The sequence below is a fragment of the Macrobrachium rosenbergii genome, chromosome 56, assembly GCF_040412425.1.
Source record: "Macrobrachium rosenbergii isolate ZJJX-2024 chromosome 56, ASM4041242v1, whole genome shotgun sequence".
Lineage (NCBI taxonomy): Eukaryota > Metazoa > Arthropoda > Malacostraca > Decapoda > Palaemonidae > Macrobrachium > Macrobrachium rosenbergii.
The window spans coordinates 78,294,400-78,315,122 of record NC_089796.1 but is presented as its reverse complement, the minus strand read 5'-3'; the positions used below and the strand labels follow the sequence as shown (position 1 = coordinate 78,315,122).

Genomic DNA, 20,723 nt, shown 5'->3' with positions numbered 1-20,723 from the left:
AGAACTAAGAGCCAACATCTTACTATTCACAGATCTGTATAAAGAGGACTCTGAAAACAGTAGGGAATGAATAAAAAACATACGTTACCACAAAGAAAATATGCTAAAACCAACGTAACCAAGGGCGAAAATTGAACGAGCGAGGGAGCCGTTTTAAAGGAACGTTCGACTACTACTACTAATACTACCTGAGCCTCGACTTGCTGATAACAGCGTGTTACTTGTTGTGGTGAGACTTTTTGACGTGCCAATAGTTAGATTTTATTTTGTGAGTGAATATCAGGTATAGTATACAAAATTTTGCCAGTTTCTCACCTTACAAGCTCATTAAATGGTATTTCTAACATTAAATTGCCCCACTTTAATGAAACTTTGGCATCGTCCAGCTGACGTTCCAGGTAGCCAATCCCCGTCGTAGTCTGGGTGATTCGGAGGAATATTTACCGATCTTTGTCTAATGTTTCGTTAGTTTATGTCATATATTTATATTTAGGTGTTCACCATTATTGTTTTATGATTGACATTCATCCCCAAGGGGCTGGTACTTGGCCCTAAACGCGGCGCCCATTTTGCACGTCAACTGGAAGTTGCCGAACCTGGAATGGTTTGGTGGTATCTTAGTTTCAAGGTTTACCTTTAGGTTGGCGTACAGTTTAAATGTTAATTCTGAAACGAAAATTATGGTAAATATAAGGGAGCTGTCTGCAAGAAGATTTTGTTCATTAGACCTTTTCACTTTGTTCACTTTCATGTACAGCCCCACAGGGATAATTCCCTCCCTGGCGGGCCCTTGTACGTTTTCAAGGTGCTTCTTATATTTTATAATGGTCTCTCAGTGTTTTCTCGTCAGTATCGTAGCTCCTGCTGAATAGGAGAGTCTTTAGTTCTTTTTAAATTTTATTTCTTTGTATAGAAGATTATTAGTTAAAACCATGATCGGTATTATTTTTCACCTTTGACGCATATTCCTTATATACTGTTCACTTATTGCCATCATATGTTTTATGTTTACTATCATTATGGCCTTTCTTTACACAATTTTTGTACCTAAAGATGTTTCTAGCACGTTCATTTGATTTGTGATTTTCACCACAACTAGGGCAAGCTTGGTCATTTCTACAATTTGCTGCCCTGTGACTAAATTCCTAGCCTAATATTTTTGACTGTACAACATATTTAAATCTTGATGATAGGTAAAAATGAAAGATAATACAGAAGTATTTCTTACTTATCTCTGCTTTGCACTTGTTTGTAAAAAGATTGCCTGTATGTTTATGTTGAAGTCTTAGGTCTAGGTCGAAGGGATTTGAGTGCGTCCAAAGCCTCCTGAAGATTTGACGTCACAACTCAAGCTGCACAGAAATGTCTGTTTTGGGTCGCTGATGGGTAGACCTTGTATTTGTTCTCTAGACCTTGGTTGCCACATTTTTATGAAAAGGGTGGATGGAAAATCCAAGGTAATCACTGTACTGTAGCATGGGAGAGAGCCCTCCTGCCTTGAGTCCCTCTATACTTTATCATTTTTTCAACAGGCACTGTTCTAGCCAAGACCAGCTTTGATATTATTTGATCTGTCTTAGTGAGCCTCTGGTGGGACCATAAGGGTAACTACTTTGAAAACTCACAGCAGCCATCAAAAATAGGTTTTTTCTACGTCAAAACTTATATTTTTTTATAGGAAGAATCATTCAGGAGGCCCAGAGACTCATTGGCACCGTAGATAAACAAAGTTTACAGTTGTTTATTGTCAATCTTGCAGTCAATTTTCATTCAGAAAAGAATGCCAAAAGCTCCATTGTCTCTCACCTAAACAGTAATTTAACAGTTGTGAAATAAGGCATTGGTACCTTAGATAAACAAAGTTTACAGTTGTTTATTGTCAATCTTGCAGTCGATTTTCATTCAGAAAAGAATGCCAAAACCTCCATTCTCCCTCACATAAATAGCAATTTAGCAGTTGTAAAATAAGGCATTTGTACACTGTAGACATGTTAAACCCAGAATCACCACAAGAAACTTAGCATAAAGACAGTTAATGATGTTTGTGATGCAGTGTGGAAAGGAAGCCTCCTCTCTTGATTGAATTTATCAAGAGATCTTAAGTGTAGTGAATAGTTCCTTGTCAGCGGTAGCACATATAAAAATGTAAATAAAATGAGATACTGAACTTATGTATTTATGGCAGTCTGAAATGCCTTTTTTTTTTTCTTTTAAGTTTTGTCGAGTCTTAGGCTTAAACTGGTAGAGTTTTGTTGTTTCAAAGTGAAACGCTCAAAAGTTTGTGAATATATTTTTAAAGAGAACATTTTTGCTTCACCCACAGGATCTTCAACATGGGGAAGAAAACCAAGCGCCTTAAGATTCTTGGGGGCAAGGTAGCACAGCCTGGACCCCTGGCTGAGCAAATGGAGAAGGATGAGGTTGCTCAGCCTACTCAGAGGTTCAAGCTAAGGGGACTGGAGACACCTGAGGACGAAGTGGGTATTTAACAACGTATTATGTTTGAATTTGTGAACTTTAGATTTTCTAGTGTCTAGATTGAAATTCCCCTTAGTATTTTAATGTAAATTTTTTTTTATAACGATACCTGTTGATTTAAGTAAAGTTGAGCTGCAAAGACTTTGTTGGTGCTGGTTTTCTTAGTAAACATTTATATTTTCAGGAAGCTAGGTTACCTGTGGAGTAGATTTTTCAAATGGCTGTGGAATAGACATTTGAGTTGGCAGTCAAGTAGGCCTTTGAATTTCCTTTGAAGCAGACACAATAATTTATAATATATTTCAGTATTATGTAATACTTGGATGCATACCAGGACAGGTGGAAGGTGAAAGTCATCACCTTTGGGGATGGGTCTGGAGATTGTAAAACCTTTGATCAGGCTGTTGTTAAGTATTGAGTTTGTGTTTGAAAAAAATAATTTTATTGTTAAAAATTGATTTTTTTCCATTTAATGAAAATCATGACTATTTTATGTCGCTCTTTTAGTATGTTGAAGGCAAGTTGGGACGCAGCATCCTCAAGCAGTCAAAAGCCCAGTTGCAAGAAATGGAGACAGAAGAGTTGTTACAGGAAGAGGACTTTCCTCCCTTAGGCACACAAAGGCCAAGACAACCTAGGTATGAGACATGATCTGACAAGGTTAATATAGCATACAGGATCTCTGTATGATAAATAGAAGTTGCAGTTGTCAGTGTTTTATGCGTGCAGTAGTATAATTAAAATTCCTCATGAAATGTTTTGTTCAGGAAACTTACAGTATTTGTAGAAGTAAGTCTTTTCTGTGAACTCCAGCAGTCGTCTCCTTAATCTTTCTCTTGCATTGTAGAAGTGGATGACATCGACAGTAGTCCTAGTATGGGTACAGGAGAAAGGAAGAATTCTTGTATTATGTTGTATATTAAATATGATTGTCATTGAAAAAGCTAGTGTTTATTGTAATTTTTGAACACTATCATCCTTAAGATTTTTATTGCCATCATCATGAACAATTTTATGTTAGATTTTGCCATCTGTAAGAACAGACTTGGAGTTGCCAGATCTTTAAGATTAAAATTTTTCCTTATGAGGTTCAGTACCACACAGTTTTCTTGATGATATTTCCTGCTGTGACCAAATTTGGGATAACCTTCATAGTCATGTAGTTGAATAGTAGAACTAGAAATTCAAACTTGCTGCAAAAGCCTTTTTTGATTTGCAGGCTCACATGAGTCTGATTTCCTAGTTTATTTGTTTTATCTTGTTCTTTGCTATTTAGTCTTTGCAGCATATCTGTTATTTATTTTTCTGTATGAGCAACTTATAGTACTTTTAGCATTCTGGTTTTCCAGCTATGGTTGCAGCTTGACGTGTAAGGATAATAGTACGTAGTAGTAGCAGTAGTAGAAGTACAGTAGTAACATCTCGAGTTAACAAGCCTCAGCTAAACAGACTTACGTAATTATCAGCTACAGAGAGTGGGTGTATATTCAACTAAATGCAATTTCTCATTGTATTTACTATACCATGTGCTTTGTCATGAGGGTTTGTGTTGTAATTTTATCAGTTGAAGGTGATAAATATATAACTTATGTAAAATTTCACAGATGTAGAGAATATTTGGGGACTGATTGCAATGTTTTGATGTTCTTATTCGAGGCCAACTCCTATTTCTCTTAACCCTGAAGGTGATAAATATATTACTTATGTAAAATTCCACTAACATAAAGAATATTTGGGGACGGATTGTAATGTTTTGATGTTCTTATTTCAGGCCAACTCCCATTTCTCTTAACCCTAATAAATGTAGTGACGATGAAGAAAGCAGTGATGGTGAAGATGTAGATGAAACAGAGATGCCGATTCCAGTAAGCTGTGATAAAGCAGTAAAAGAATTTGAGGAGGAGCTAGTGAGTATCATACTGACATAAGTTTTGAACTTATGTCAGTGTGTGGGATTCAGTCTTATTTAAACTGTCTCATGATGTGGATTTGTATCATAGAGTAATCCCTCCATAATTTGCATTTTTAATATGTATACTCGGTTGTTTGTGACACTTTCCCATTAATTATCTTTGATGTGGAGTCCATAGAGTAATCCCTCCATATTTTGCATTTTTAATATGTACACTCAGTTGTTTGTGACACTTTCCCATTAATTATCTTTGATGTGGAGTCCATAGAGTAATCCCTCCATAATTTGCATTTTAATATGTACACTGGTTGTTTGTGACACTTTCCCATTAATTATCTTTTGATGTGGAGTCCATAGAGTAATCCCTCCATATTTTGCATTTTTAATATGTACACTCGGGTTGTTTGTGACACTTTCCCATTAATTATCTTTTGATGGAGTCCATAGAGTAATCCCTCCATATTTTGCATTTTTAATATGTACACTCAGTTGTTTGTGACCTTTCCCATTAATTATCTTTGATGTGGAGTCCATAGAGTAATCCCTCCATATTTTGCATTTTTAATATGTACACTCAGTTGTTTGTGACACTTTCCCATTAATTATCTTTGATGTGGAGTCCATAGAGTAATCCCTCCATAATTTGCATTTTTAATATGTACACTCGGTTGTTTGTGACACTTTCCCATTAATTATCTTTGATGTGGAGTCCATAGAGTAATCCCTCCATATTTTGCATTTTTAATATGTACACTCAGTTGTTTGTGACACTTTCCCATTAGTTATTTTTGTTGTGGAGTCCCTTTAGGGTTCTGTGAGTGTGTTTAAAATCATCTTCAAAAAAAGCCGAACTACTAACTTGATTTTTATCCCAAGTGTAAATTTCCATGTTGTAAAGTGAATCTGATAATGGAGTAGAGAGTAAGGAAACATGCTTTAAACTAGAGCATGAAAGAAAATTACATAATGAAAGGGAAGTGTGTAGACATGGAATGTAAAAGAATAGAGGGAAATTATTCTATGCTCCCCTGAGAGAAAAATTGAGTTATAAAATCAGATATTTATGGATGTATTTCAAGTACAGTACAGGCAGTCCCCGGGTTACGATGGGTTTGGCTTATGATGTCCGAGCTGACGAGGCTTTTCAAATATATTCATCGGAAATTATTTCCTGGTTTACAACGCATAATCTAGGGTTACGACAATGATCTGATGGAAGAAATATGGCTCCAAAATGGCAGAATAATAAAAATTTGGAGGTTTTTTTATGAAAAACTCTATAAAAATTCAGGTTACATCATTTTCAAGACATTCAAAGGATTAAAAGTAAGGTATTCTAAGGTTTTCCTAGGATTTTCGGCTTACAACGCAGCGTAGGAATGGAACCACCGTCGTAAACCAGGGACTGCCTGTACAATATGTTTTTACTGGATGTGTTCCATGCTATATTTCGTAATGTTCTTATGATTGTGGATTCTATAGGTTTTATTTTCTGTGTGTTTGTAATGGCTGAGCAAGGTTTTGCAGTAGTATAGTGTATGCTAGAATATTTACTACTTAACATTCACACCACTCTTGGACCTGTTAGTGTGGATGTTCAAGGGGTAATTGAGCTGAAAGCTAAAAAGGAATATAATGTTGGGCTCCCAGATTCAGCAATTTTAAAAGCAGATAAGAATTTTTTTTAAGTTACCAGTCATCCTTCATTTTAATGTGTAGTGAGTTTTGTTTGAGAAGAGTCAATTTATCAAAATGAAAAATAAATGTTGGCAACAGAGAGTTTAGGGGAAGGCATAAGATGGTTGAAGTAGGAGAATTGGAGAAATTGGAATGGCTAAGTGAAGAACTTGTCAAGAATGAGACCTGAAGTGTTTAAACTTTAGGCAACTAATTATATTGGAAAAGTCAACTAAAATTCTTTTTGTGTCATGTAGGAATCTGCTTTGCAAAGTCTTGTTAACCAAGTTATCTTTCGTGAATTCTTTGTGCTTTAGCAATATTGTACATACCAATATTATATGGAATGGAAAGATGAAGAATAAAAAATGTGATTGCATATATTGCAAATGGTGCCATTGTGAAAAACTGGTTTCATATTACAGTTATGTTTAATAGCAAATCTTATTAGAAAGTGCAGTTGAATGTAGCTAACCTTTTCTGCAGGGTTTAACGGAGGAAGACAAGAAGGTGCTGGACCACTTCATGAAGAAGGATGCAGAACCACAGCGAAAACTTGCAGATCTTTTTAAGGACAAAATTACAGAGAAACAAACTGAAATCCAATCACAAGTAGATGCCTTCAGTAAGTTTTTAACTTAGCTTAGCTTTGCAGCTCATTTATGAAGAGTCCAAGTTGTGAAGTAATTGTTCTGTGGGTTAGGCATCTTTGTTTTTAAGTGTTAAAGTAGATTCTTGTATTACCTCTTAGAAGCCACGAGAGAATATTTATTTTCATATATTTAATTGTGCTCTATTACAGTAAGACAGCATTTTATTTAACTCCTTTATATCATTTTTCAGGTGTTCAGACTGTGAGCCTAAGCCCAGAGGTACAGGAAATGTGTAAACAAATGGGTTTTGTCTTGTCTAAGTATCGTAGTGGTCCATTACCAAAAATGTTCAAAGTTATACCGAAGATGAGGAGTTGGGAAGAGCTTGTGTACTTAACAGGTAAGTCATAAATCAACTATTATCAAAGATACTGAATTTTTTATAAACAAATATTTTTTTCAGACAACCCATCACTTTCGTACGCCTACACTGGTGGTCCTTAGGATCCCTAGACATTGCATTCTCTGTCTACCAGGCAGGTGATCAACAATAGCTTATCGCACTTGAGCCTTACTCATCTGTCAGTTGTCTGCCTTGTTTTTTATTTTGGTCTTTGTATTAGGTTCAGGATCTGTGAAGCAGGGCAAAATCATAATATGGATAATGTTTTTGTATGGAAAAAATTATTTTGTTATACAGGTTTATGATCTCTTATCTGTAATTCTAAAAACCGAAATATTTTCTGGGGAAAAGTGATCATTTCCAAAAGTTAAACAGTACAACTATATTTATAATAGTGATGATTTAAATAAAGGTTGTTTTGCTTGCTATATCCAGTTACAGTATATTGCATTTATTATTATCATATTGTTACTGTATTAAAGAATATAAACATTGTCATTTTACACCATTTGCATTTGACATTGTTTACTTTCCAAAATCTTGGCTGATTGACTACTATCGATATCTTAATTAAAGTTGGGTTTAAAACATGCACGACTTAATTGTATGAGCATTTGTGTGATTTCGCCAGTTCCAGACATCACTTTCGCCTGCCCGTTATTCGTTTTACTCAGCCGCAGCTATAACCTGCAGCTTTAATTTACTGGTATTCTTTCTTAAGATCTCTAAGGTTTAACAACTCGACAATTTTAACGCAGCTCTTAATAAACCGCACAATAGTTATGGTAAACGACGTCAGCAGTCAGCTATATCTCAATTCAGTTATTTATATCGGCACAGGCAAGGTCTAGACCTTGGGTACAGGTTCACAGTTGCTTCATCCGGAATTCTGAAAATCGGAATTTTTTAGTGGAGAGAGAGTATCGCCCCGGTTAGGTTGTTACATTAACAGATATCCATTTGCAAACATAGAATAATAGTAGTACAGTATTCAGAATAATGATAACTCTAATAAAACTGTTGTTTTACTGTATCTAATCATATTGCATGTATTATTACCGTATTATCGTATTACAAAATAAGAACAGAGCAATCATGTGCCATTTGCATTTGAACAACATGTTCTTGAAATAAATCAACTAATTGCATTTACCAATACGATGCTTAATTCGAGATGTTTTTTAAGTAATTATCAAGCCAGTTTAAAAATTGCAGTTACTTTATTTATAAATGCAGTAAATTAAATGAAGTACCTGTGTGATTTTGCCAGTTTTAGATGTTACTTTTGCCTCCAAAACATTTTGCAGTCTGCTCATTATTCGTTTCTTCAGACACAGCTGTAACCTGCTGCTTAAATTTGGTGGCATACTTTCTAAACACCTTCTCCATTGCATGGAGGATGAATAAAAATACATTTCTATCATGGAATTACACTTGAATATAAGAGCAAGTTTTTAACAAGTCGTCAGTTGTAACACAACTCTTAATAAGTGTGTATTAGTTACCGTAACTAGCTTTTGCAAACAGATGTTCTTCTATTTAGTTGTTTAAGTTAGTATTTGCACTTGTTTATTCATGTGTTTTGCATGCGGTAGTAAGTGGTTGTTAAAGTAAGAAATAGTACCAAATTCTTGCACAAGCCACATGTTTGGTAAGCCTGGTTGAATGTATGATGATTTGTGTTTAACCCACTGAACTTTTCCTCCTAAGCTTAAATTAGTTTAAAGCCATCTTACATATGCCTTATCAGTGAAATATACTGAAACTGAGAGGCATAGGAAGCCTAGACAAAGAAGCTTGGCCTTGTATCTCTAGCAAAAGATTGAAACCTGCACATTAAGCATATCCTTATGCAGTCTACTGGAAATGCATCTCTCACTATACACGATATTATATGTGATGAAATCATCTTTTGGGACAAAATTTTAGGATTGGATGATACACGAGATCAGATAATACACGAGTATATACGAAAATTACGGTTCTTATTAATGCTGTATACTTTTCAGTTTTACGGAATCTAATTGTTGGAAATGAAATGTGCTGGTGTAATTAAGGAGCAACCTTCAGTTCTGAAATAAAAAAAAATCCAAAAACCAAAACACAGCTTGCCCTGAGGGTTTTCGATAAGGGATTGTGGATCTGTGTAAGGAAATCAAATTTGTTTCAGCACTTATTTGTGCCTGAATCACAAATTAGGGGGAAAGAATGGTCAAAGCCTAGAGGATACAGAAGAATACTCAAAGAGTAGAATATGTTAGGAACCAAGGCTCTGATAACTCAGGGTTGCTGTAAGGAAAATCTTTTTCGGGGTGTTTAATGAGCTTGCATTCATATTGGTGTCTGCTCTTATCAGTAGAGAGCAGGTACTTTCCAGGTAATTGAGATATAGAAGGTAGCAACCCCAGAAGTCTTATGTCTATAGGATGCCAAGTAGAAATTGATGGTAGGTAAAAAAGTAAGAAAGGTGAAGAGGACAATTCCTCCAGTTCTCTGCCAGTGATAAAACTTGGCTTGCTGCTACTACAGTCCTAATGAATGTGTATCCATTCATATATGATTTAAATCAAAAGGTATAACTTTGCAAATGTAGATTGGGATCTCCCAGTTCCTGCATTTAAGAGTATCTACATGCAAATTATGCTATGAACCCAAGAGGTCATAGATTTTATTGAAGAGAACTATGTGCTGGTTTGCCTTCTGACACAGTTTTAATCCCTTAGTATGGCCTGCCTATCTTGTAGGAGACCATGGTCTTCCATTTTCTGTGACCAGCCTGTAGACGGAAACAATTCAGAGCTGTCACCTTTGGAACCTAATTATCCTAAGGCAATGGTGTTTTGCTTGGAATGACAGATGCCATGAAAGATGGCTGAGTGCACTGGGAAACGGTCCTGGTTGTTTGGAGTTTGGTTCTTAAAAACAGGTCATCTGCAGATGACAGTCCCATCAAGTCCGCACCTTAGTGCATGACTCTCTCAGAGTAACATGAATTTTGCTGATCTGCCTTTAGCCCAGAAAAAATTGCCATACATTTTGAGAACCAGCAATGACACCTCTTCCAAAGGTTCATGTGGAGGCATAGTGAGATTTCTCAGGGCTAGGGAAAGATTCTATTTGACACAGGAGAGGTTTAAGAATTTGTTTTTATTAAATTGTGTTTTGGTACTGTAATTAAAAATTGTCTGTATTTGCTTTGTAGATTTTGTCATATTATGAGGTGATTTAACAAGATCACAAACAGAGTCACATTTTTAGACTTAGAAATCACCATAGGATTATTTTCAAATGGTAGATGAATATTGGAGCTATGTTTTGAAGTGGAACAGCAAAGAAGGAGACCAGTGGGAGCATTAATATGAAAGGCAGAAAGCTGTGCAGTTGGGGCCAGAAAGGGCTGCAAGAACTTTAGTGCCACAAAAGTCATGAGTGCAGTTAGTGTCCTAGAGGGTTTTACATTTGAATATGGTGGAAATTTTTGTGAATAAACTACCCAGAATTTGTAGATGAAACTGAAATAAACACACAAAATACAGATTAAATAAGATAAAATTAGGCTTATAATAGCATTGACAAATTATTGAAAATCCTTGTACAATATATCCTGTTCACAAGATTGGGGAAAGGTTCAGGTTTGACAAAAATGTCATGAGTTTATGAGGACTAGGATTAAGACCAGGTAATGCCTTTAGTGAGCTCACTTTGTCCACCTCATAAAATCACAACTTTGTCAACCTTCATTTGGTGAAGTTTTATGTATTTTTTGTTCAGCTTCAGTAAAGGTGATAAAGTAAGAAGGATTTGATTTTTATTTGTTTTGAGTTACGATTCATTAAGTTATTGGGTGGTTTCCAAACATCTGAAGATTGTACAATGTGAAACAGTTATACATTATTGTATATTTTGTAATTGACTAGCAAATTATTTGTTAGGTTTGTATTAAAAAAATTAAGTGTTAAATTTTCAAGAATTGTGCTTAAATAGACGAGCAGCAGTATATATTTCAATAATTAATTGTTTAACTGTTGGAAAATTTCATTATATTTAAGTCTTTCGTCATCAGAATTAATTCTTGTGTTTTAATCAGATCCTGATAAATGGTCAGCTGCAGCAATGTACCAAGCAGTAAGAATATTTGTCAGTAATCTTAAGGAGGCAATGGCACAGAGATTCTTTAATTTGGTATTGCTACCTCGAGTTAGAGATGACATTTCTTTCTTCAAACGACTGAACTTCCACCTGTATCAGGCTCTGTACAAGGCAATGTTTAAACCTGCAGCTTTCTTCAAGGGCATTTTACTACCACTTTGTAAGGTAAGAAGTTCAAAAGGAAGAGTGTATGGAATATGTCACACAGTTATGTAGAAGCAAATTTATATGTCTTAAAAGAGGTTGTAGAAGCATAAAGTTCTCTTTCTTGTATTACAAATTCCTGAGTCTTAGAAGAGAGTGGGAAGGAAAGCGACTCTTTGGGTGTTTGTTCTTCCTGTTTTTGATCCATTGTAGGAATTTGGTATGGTTACAAGCTGATGACCTTATTATACCTTGTTGTTCTTTCCACGGGACTAGTTGTGTTAGCATCGTAAAATATCCGTAGTATATTTAGAATTGTAGCATCAGTAATGTGCAGAGAGAAATTGAACGCTACCAGGCAATCTGTTTGGTACAAGTGCAAATTAGAGTAGTTTAATGTTTTGCACGGTGTGATGATAGCCTGTCATTGTATAGCATACTAGAATAACAGTACTGCTGAAATGTTTAAATATAAGTAGACCTTTACTAATTAGACACCATTAGGAACTGAGGCATTTCTTAATTAGTAAGAATTCTTAGTAACAGAAGGATCACCTCAACAAATGAGGTGGTGGAGGTGGAGGAGGAGGACGCTTCATCCTGACCACCAATATACCATACCTTCATCCGGATTAGCCGCAATTTGGCAACTGACTAAAGATAATTTATATAATTTTAGCTGTAAACATTTGAAATACTGTGATATAGTGTAACATGTATTAATTTCAAAATCAGTAACAGAAGAGGAATTAAGGATTATTATGGTAAGGCACTTAAAAGAAATAGGCATTTATTACCAACAGACATACAGTTTATGTTTACAGGAAGTTCAATTATTCGAGTTCCATTTTTGGTAGATTAGATTAGGCTAGACTTATCAAAGTGACCTATGTACAGAGGGACCTTTTTAAAATTTAGGCAAAGTACACTGTAGGCTAAAGCTAACTAACACTAGCTAGGGGGGATTCTTTTTATATTTTCAGTAATTTTTTTTTATTCTTTGTCATATGAGCCCTGTCCTACCAAGAACATGCACAGAATTGTATAGCTGTTAGTACAGGACAAAACTGAGAAAGTGGCATTGGGAATATGCACAGCTATTTCTACAGAACAAAAACATTTGGAAAATGGTTTTGCCAATCACATGTCAAAATATATTTTAATGTTCACTAATTTAATAACTTCCTGAAAATGTAGTCGATTCTTTTGTTGGTGTTAAAATGCAAATTTCTTAAAATTTTCATTATACATTTTTCATTGTTAGTGTACTTTCTAGTGCGAATGTTTATCATAGTACAGTATAGGGTTTTAGAAAGTTTATATTAATAATGATTTTGATGTGTGAATTGTAGCAAAGTAAATTGTATGTGCCTTATAAATGAAATAAATGATTTTTTGAAACTCCTTAGATCTAAATTTTCATCATTAGCAACAACCAAATTATACAGATTGTAGAGGATTACGGTTTGTCTACTATTCATGATAAAGTAAGAGCATGTGTCTTTGTGTTTCCATTTTGCAGCTTTAATTGTTCTTACCTTTATTCTTATTACAGTCTGGCAACTGCACTTTAAGAGAAGCAATCATCATTGGGTCAGTAATTGCCAAAATTCACATACCAATACTCCATTCAGCTGCAGCAATTTTAAAGATTGCTGAAATGGATTACAGCGGTGCAAACTCAATTTTCTTGAGAATATTCTTTGATAAGAAATATGCGTTGCCGTACAGAGTAGTTGATGCTTGTGTTTACCATTACATCAAGTAAGTTTGAGTTTATTTTGGTTCTCCTTTAGGATTTGATTTTAGGGCATATTAATTTTTAGTGTGCACACAGTATAGATGTTGTTCTTGTACAGCTTGTAATGTAGGTGAGGTGTCATTTTTGTGAAATTATATGTTGGTGACTTAGAGTAGTAGTTCATTATATGAAGACTCCATTATATTTTTAGTTATTTTTCAGTAGAAAGTGCAAGTGCCAGTGGTCACTTGAACAAAAAAGCAATGTTTCAGTGTGGCTGATTGTCCTTGTACATGTTAAATTCTCTTAATTTTTAAAAAATCTGCTGTATTTTCACCGAGATTGTGTAGTGATGCTCTTTTTAATAGCTCCTTTCATTGTTTCAATCTTTGATGATTTTGTAATATGCTTTTTTCAGTCATTGTGGGTTTTTACTTCGTCATAAAAAATATAACACAAGTGAATTTGTTTATGCTTTCGTTGGTGTGACTGGTTTTACTTTAGCTGCTTGAGTCTAGTTTTTATTTGTTTGATTCTTAAACTTTTGTGATTTGGTATTTCTGGTCTTGCTTTCTTGAGGCATATCAGTTTTTAATTTAGTCATCTGTCTCTCAGCTCTCTTTATGTTGCTGTCCAGCCATTCCAACTTCATTCATTATCTTAAACACTGGTTAGCTGACAGTTCCTCAGTGCTTGGCTTTCCATGATTCATTAATGCATTATTTATATTGCTGTCCAACCACTTTGGCTTTTTTTTTTTTTTTTTGGGCCTGTTTTATACTCTTCATGGCTGAAAGTGCCCCAGTACTCAGCTAAAATTGTCTTTCCGTAGCCTGCAACCAACAGAATTTTTAAAATTTTCGTTTCCAGTCCATCCTAAATCTCAAATTCTTTTAAGTAATTTCTTTCCTCAGCTAACTGCAACACATGTTTATTTTTGTAGTTTATATTTATATAAATTATAAATGGGAACAAAATCAGCATTATATCATTTAAAATTTAAAGCATTATATCATTTAAAATTTAAAGCATTACAGGAGTTTTAAGTAAGCCCGTTAGCAGTAAACCAGAACCTAGCATGTTTCATAGTAGTCCTGCTGGACCCCCTGATTGAAGGGTTAATGGCACTGTAGTAATATGGTGCCACATTAGGAGCATGTGTAGACCATAGATTTATTATGCTTATAGTATAATGTCTTCTATGGATGAAAATGTTATCCTCAAACAGTAACCTGTGAGTCATTCCACAATTAAATTACTGGAATGTTGCCTGATCTTTTATAAAGGCAAAATTTATCAGACTTTTTTAATCATACATGTTATCTTTCTAATATGCTGTTGGTGCTTAATTTGATAGCTTGTGTTTTATGTTGTAATAATTTGATTTTACTTCCAGAATATATTTGGTGGAATGGGGATGAATTTATGAAACTACTAATTTAACCTTAACTGTATTGGAGTTGTTTCATGATCTCATGCTCATTTCATTGAAATTTCTTCAGGTTTGAGAATGATCGACGAGAGTTGCCTGTCTTATGGCACCAATCTCTGCTAACTTTTGTCCAGCGTTACAAAGAGGATATGAGTCCTGACCAGAAGCAGGCACTCTTAGATGTTGTTAGGTTCCACACACACCACACTATAACTCCTGAGGTCAGTATAATATTCTGTGGGTATAATAGTAGAATGAATGAAACACCTGGTTCTTTCAGTACCAGATAGGTATTTTGCATTTAGAGCTTCTTAGATTTAGATCATAAATATTATTTCCAAACCCTTAGCCCAGATTTAAATGTGTGAATGGTTAGGACTGCCGTGGTCACAGTGCTAATAGCAAGGCTTGCTATTAGCATCTTCCTTTTGTTGTGGTCCCTTCACACAAATGACAAATGAGGCTTTGTAGCTGGTGTGGGTAGAAGCCTTCCTGGAACTGGTTGCCACATCACTGCAGTTCAGGCTCACACTATACTGTATAGTGTTCTCTAAAGCTTTACCCAGCAGCTTAGGAAGTATAAATGCTGTACTCCAGTTTGGGGATGGCCTGGACTGCTTAGATATTGCTCATTTCTACAGCATCCTCCTCACATCATTGGTCACTACCAAGAACCCAACACAGTCCTGAGCTAAGGTATTAAAACCTACAGGAAGTACTCAAGCCCCACACTGACAGATGTTATGGGGGCAATGCAGTAGCATTGCCTTTCACTTCCTTTTAGCACTGCTGGAGTCATCTTGATAGATGGGAAGCGGGGGAGAAGTCTTGGTGTTCTCTGCTGCCTGTCTGACTTTCTCGTAATGTGACTGGTTAGGCTGTTGGTTCCCCCAGGCATCTAATGGCTACCCTGGTTACTGTCAAGTCCAACTTGCTGAAGAGTTCCTAGACCACATTGGCCTGGAGACAGAGCATCATTCAAATGTTCAGCATTGCCAGAGCATCATTCAAATGTTCAGCATCAGATTGCAACCAAGAGACACCATCATCTTGGTCATCCATAAGGACCATTCCTGCCAATTCACCAAAGTCTTGACTCATGAAGAAAGTATCTGGGCTGCATCACTCTCCACAGTGGGGGTACATGACCTCTACTGCGTTGAAGTTAACTGAGAATGAGTGAATAAGACTATGCCTCAGTAGCAGATAAAGGATAATACACCAGTAAACCAGTCCTGAATAACATAAAACTAATGTAACTGATGGTCTGGCAGAGCTAAGAAAGGGTGGACTGGAAATCTGCTTATCATATCCTTTGCTGGGTGTTACATTTCTCGACGACAAGTCAGAATATTGGATATCCTATCTTGAGCTGTAGGTACTTTGCTAATTTTCATTGTGGGTGATCTTACTCTTAAAGGAAACCTTGTGCTCATTGATGGAAGGGCCTTTATTCGCTGTCAGTTGCTATGAGTATGAAGTCAAACCTTTCTTTGAATTCCCATGATTGCAGCTGCTGATTTCACCAAGTTGCTGAATGCAATGCTTTCCAAGTCAGAGGTGTGTCTTGGCTGCTTGCACCTATTCAGTTGCTAATTTTGTGTTCCTTCAGCTATGAGGCTTGCTACTTTGGTCTCTCCAGCTACACTCCTGAGTTGAGGCAAGATCACTGTTGCACATATGCCCATAATTGCCATTTCAATCCAGGCACTGCTAATGCTGCTAACAGTTAAACACTGCTATTGTTGTTATCCTTGGCCTGGAATGCTCAGCACTGAAGACTCAGTTAGGTCCATGTAATTCTGACTACACTCCTCCTGTGAAGTAGTGTTATGATGGCAAGAGTGCTCACTCCAGAGCAGTCTTGGTTTCTATAGTTATCGGAGCATAATGCCTGTCATTACTGCTGGGGTCTACTTTAGTTACGGATAATGAAGACGGCTTGTGTCGTTTCAGGATGACTAAGTCACTGGCCATACTCAACACCCCTTCAGTATACCCTACACATACACTTCTGCCTACTTCATCACCGAGATCAGCCCACCTGGAAATGGAAATTGTTGGTGGCTGGGACCTGGAAGCAGGAGCTGCTCCTTCAAGCAGGTCATATAACTATTATGCAGAATGAGCAAGTTTGCTGGCTTGGCTGCTAGGAGTTTGACTGACTCTGTGGTCCTTACATGATTGCTTGTCTGTGACCTCATTTGAAAAGGGAGATATTTCTGTTGATAAAGACGTGGTTATTAATATGGATCTCAGACCAAATATAAGAAAAGCATATGCAGATTTAGTATTAAAACACTTAATATTCCAAAATCTTGTTTGTTTCAATTACAGTACAAAAAAGGGTTAAGCAACAGTTAAAGACCAATGTTAACTGCCTGACTATGAGTGATGGGTTTGTGGTGAAGATGTAAGTGCTATCTTTCAACCAATTTGTTGTTTTCTTGAAAACATAATGTTCTGTGCATGGATTTAACTTGTCCTTTTTTTTTCAGATACGAAGAGAGCTTATCAACTCGAAGTGCAGAGGAGAAGAGGAACAAATGTTGGTTGAATAGAACTGCAGTGGGGCTTGTTATCTGCGGTTGATACATTACAAGACCCCCACAAGATCCCTGAATCCACAGATAATTATGAAAACTTTATAGAAAAGAGTGCAGTATGCATGCCGATCATATAAACATACTGTCTATGCCCATATAAACCTTCTTATAGCAATCATTATTGTTTAATCATTATTGTTATACTGTATATGACAAATTATCTAATAAAAAATTATGGACACTTTCTTATTCACTATAAAAATAAGAAAAACAAGATTTTAAAACTAACGTATTTGAACTTTTATGATTATTTGCCTAGTGCTAAATGCTCATTAGTCAACCCGTTCATGCCCATATAAACCGATGACTCTTGTAATGACTATTATTGGATATACATGACAAAGAATTCAAAAAATTATCTATTATTGGATATACATGACAAAGAATTCAAAAAATTATGGCTGCAGTGTTTCTAAGAGTACAGTATAAATAAGAAAATTTAAACTAATTAATTCTTTCTGATGTGATAGCCTAATAGTCAAATGAAAACGCTGAAGATTATATGGGAAAAATACTAAATAGCTTACTCTGAGTACTTACAGTACTTATGCTTCCTCCTTTATGCAATGGTAATTTTCAGTGAAACAAAGATGAATGATAGCATAGGCACTGTGGATGCATTCAAACTATTGATTTTCTAAAATCAACAAAATACCAGATGTGTCATCTGAGTTGGACAAGGCATAGTAGACCCATGAGAAGAGAATGGCGGCAGATGTTGACCTCAGGGGAAGATAAAGTGGAAGGCTGAAGATTTTCTCTAGTGGACAATTTTTTTTTTTTTTTCATCATTTTGGAACAAATTGTTTTCTTTGTCTCTTGAGTATATCATACGCATTCTGTAGTGGTATCATTTTCTCAGATATCAAATGGGTCACTTTGATACTGTGTTCCCTAGAAGGATTGTAATCCTCTATTTCATCTTTAGCATTTTGAGTTATGCTAAACATTTCACTCATTTTTTCCAGGGTCCACTTTGGTGGTTAAACTGCACTCACTGATTCCTCTTCCTCCTCTGATATAGAAGACAAATGATAGCTTCCAATTCCTCACTGATCAACTCACTATCCTCTTCAAGATGTTCAACGACATTTTCGTCAATCATGTCCTCCATTCCATTTCCACCAAATTGTCTTGTCAAATCAATGGTCCTCTGCACCTCACTCAATACCCAAGAAGCCTTTTGAAGTCATTCACAGCCTCACTCCACAGATCCACCATTTCTGGTTTCAGTTCATTCATTGCTTCCCAGATAAATGTTAATGCATCAGCCGTGGCGAATGTGTTCCAGCAGTCCATGACGTTGGCATCAATAGCTGCTCACCAAATTGCTTACAAAGGCTTAAGGCCTTCTGTCGTGCAATCTTTCCATCGACATGAACTCACGTTTTGTTGTCTTCCATGCACATGCTTAAAGCTTTTTCTGTTTTACCAAACGCTTTATCCCTCACTTATGAACTCACTTTTGCACTTGCTGTGCAGTAGCAAACCTTTCTTGCATGCTTTCCCTTTGCGTGCATTTCACAATCTGATGATTCATTCTTGTTTAATTCCCTGAAGATCCCAGCTTAACATTTTTCTTCTATTCAAACCATTTCCAACAATTTCAAAGTAGGCATATCATGGGCCATTGGGGGTTTGCTCTTGCTGCCACTGGAAACACTTCTTGCACGCTTTGGAGCCATTGCACGGGTTGACTAAGGCTTCTCTTCAACAAAGAAAGATAGAAAGTAAAAACTTTAAAGGAGATACACCACAGAAAAAGGCTACTCACAGAGTGTAAAGCTGTGATGAGTAACTGGAGACAAAGGGTTATGTTTGGGTAGAAGCTTGATCATGGTTTCACTTGCTGGTATGGGGTGTAATTTAAATTTTTTCCAACACACCCAACCATGGGTTAAGTGGATCACTGGATACTGGGGTACGACTGTAATGCTAATGATGTTACTTTCAAGGGACCTACAGATATTTTTTGGACTGAAAATGAAATACTGAATTTACAAAATCTGGAAAGTTATGAAAGTATACTCTTAAGATACCTAATTATGCATGTAGGAAGTGTGGAAATGTCAAGTGAAAAAAAAAATAAAACTTAGAAATGTAGAAAAGTTGTAATATATTTCAAGTGCTTTCACCAACAAATCTATTTGACACAGAATAACTCTGACAAACCCACTTAACTATGAATAATTCTGTTATCTACACAATAAAGATCATTAAACTCTTAATAAAACTTAATTATTAGATATGTAAATTTTAGAAAAACTACAAAAATCAAGACAACTAAAAAATCATTAACAAATGTTTAAAATTCTTATTTTACCCTACTCTAAAAATCTATGCTGAGCCATTTACAGAAATTTTAAAGAACTTTAAAATGAGAGTAAACTCATCTAAGTAGTTTAAAAAGTAAGAGGTGTAATAATTTCAAGGGAAAAACTTACATTTGAGAAAATTGAGATTTTTTATGCCAGCAGAATCTTCCAGGACTGCAAGGTCTCTCTCAACTCGTTCCTCATTTTCCTTTTATAAGTGACACATTTTTTGTCTCTTGAGGAAATTTTAGCAGGCTTTTGATAATTCCTAAAACTGGGAATAGGTCACTTGCAGGATACCCAAAGTTGACATTTGGTTGCATTATATTTAAGATAAACAGTACTCCATATGAATGCATGATGGCGGTCATAACATTTTTGTGCAAGCCCTGTCATGCAAAGCTCCATCATTGTTCGGGGGTCAAACATTTGTAGGCATCTCAATTCCTTTAGCTGATACAGCTTCAGTCTGAAGCAAACTTCATAGTTTTGTGAGAAGTTGATATTCCTTGAGCTATGCCACTGTTTTAAAAGAACCAGCTATTTTCACTGTTAGGGCATAGATCATTCTTGGATCCATCCGTCAGTCAAAGAGCACTGTTAAAACGGAGACATTACATCATTTCTCATTTCCTCAATGACCTTCCCTATATTTTCTTCATGGCAACCATGACAGGTGTTCAAGCACAGACACTTTAAGTTTATTTTTACCTGTATACCTAGACAACTTTTATCTTTTCCCTTTCTGAGTCACTTAAGTGTCATGTGATTCACTCAGTCTATTCAGTCCATTGAACAAGTGCTTGTGAACATGGCTCTGGCACAGTCTAGTGTAGTTTGTGGGCCAGTGGCACCACTGAGGTTGCAAATGAAGAACTGTCACCATCTGATACAAGATCATATCACATATTATGCTCTTGAGATCTACAACAAATACTAATTGCAGCTGCAGGCTCCATTGCCCTGGAAGATCCTTCACGAGTGTCACATACTCGTACAGCGCATGGTCCTCTTGCCACTTCTGATATTCCTCTTCTATAATTTTCCTTTTTTCAAGTGATGCTTTCTCATTACACTTTGAGCATATTTACTCAAACTTTTTTCACAATAACCAAGTTTGAACTGAATCCTATTTTATGCCAAGACATGTCAAACATCACAACATCAATTACTCACTCATGACCAGGTTGCATTTGTAAAGAGATCATGCACTTTCTTCCTGCTTAGATATAAAAGAGCTTTACAATAAACTTTAGCTTCCTTTGTTATATAC

At 35.9% G+C, this 20,723-nt stretch overlaps 1 protein-coding gene across 3 annotated transcripts; it reads left to right on the top strand.

The window, feature by feature from the left end:
• The first annotated feature begins 75 nt into the window (after window positions 1-75).
• bys (Bystin) lies at window positions 76-17,316 on the top strand. 3 transcript variants are annotated; one of them, XM_067100893.1, is made up of 10 exons: window positions 76-229; window positions 2,324-2,477; window positions 2,986-3,116; window positions 4,250-4,385; window positions 6,554-6,692; window positions 6,911-7,060; window positions 11,151-11,377; window positions 12,912-13,120; window positions 14,600-14,750; window positions 17,028-17,316. In XM_067100893.1, the coding sequence occupies exons 2-10, from the start codon at window positions 2,334-2,336 to the stop codon at window positions 17,088-17,090; spliced, it is 1,350 nt and encodes a 449-aa protein (XP_066956994.1). In that variant the 5' UTR covers window positions 76-229; window positions 2,324-2,333; the 3' UTR covers window positions 17,091-17,316. The 3 variants fall into 3 exon arrangements, with proteins under 3 accessions (XP_066956994.1, XP_066956992.1, XP_066956991.1); XM_067100891.1 differs by having other exon boundaries at window positions 156-268; XM_067100890.1 differs by having other exon boundaries at window positions 165-283.
• Window positions 17,317-20,723: the final 3,407 nt, after the last annotated feature.

What these genes read in the sequence shown, in the direction of transcription:
- bys (XM_067100893.1), top strand. Translation starts at nt 2,334, where the DNA reads ATGGGGAAGAAAACCAAGCGCCTTAAGATTCTTGGGGGCAAGGTAGCA. An exon ending in CAAAGGCCAAGACAACCTAG is followed by an intron (nt 3,117 to 4,249) that starts GTATGAGACATG and finishes TTCTTATTTCAG; the next exon opens with GCCAACTCCCATTTCTCTTA. An exon ending in AGAGCTTGTGTACTTAACAG is followed by an intron (nt 7,061 to 11,150) that starts GTAAGTCATAAA and finishes TGTTTTAATCAG; the next exon opens with ATCCTGATAAATGGTCAGCT.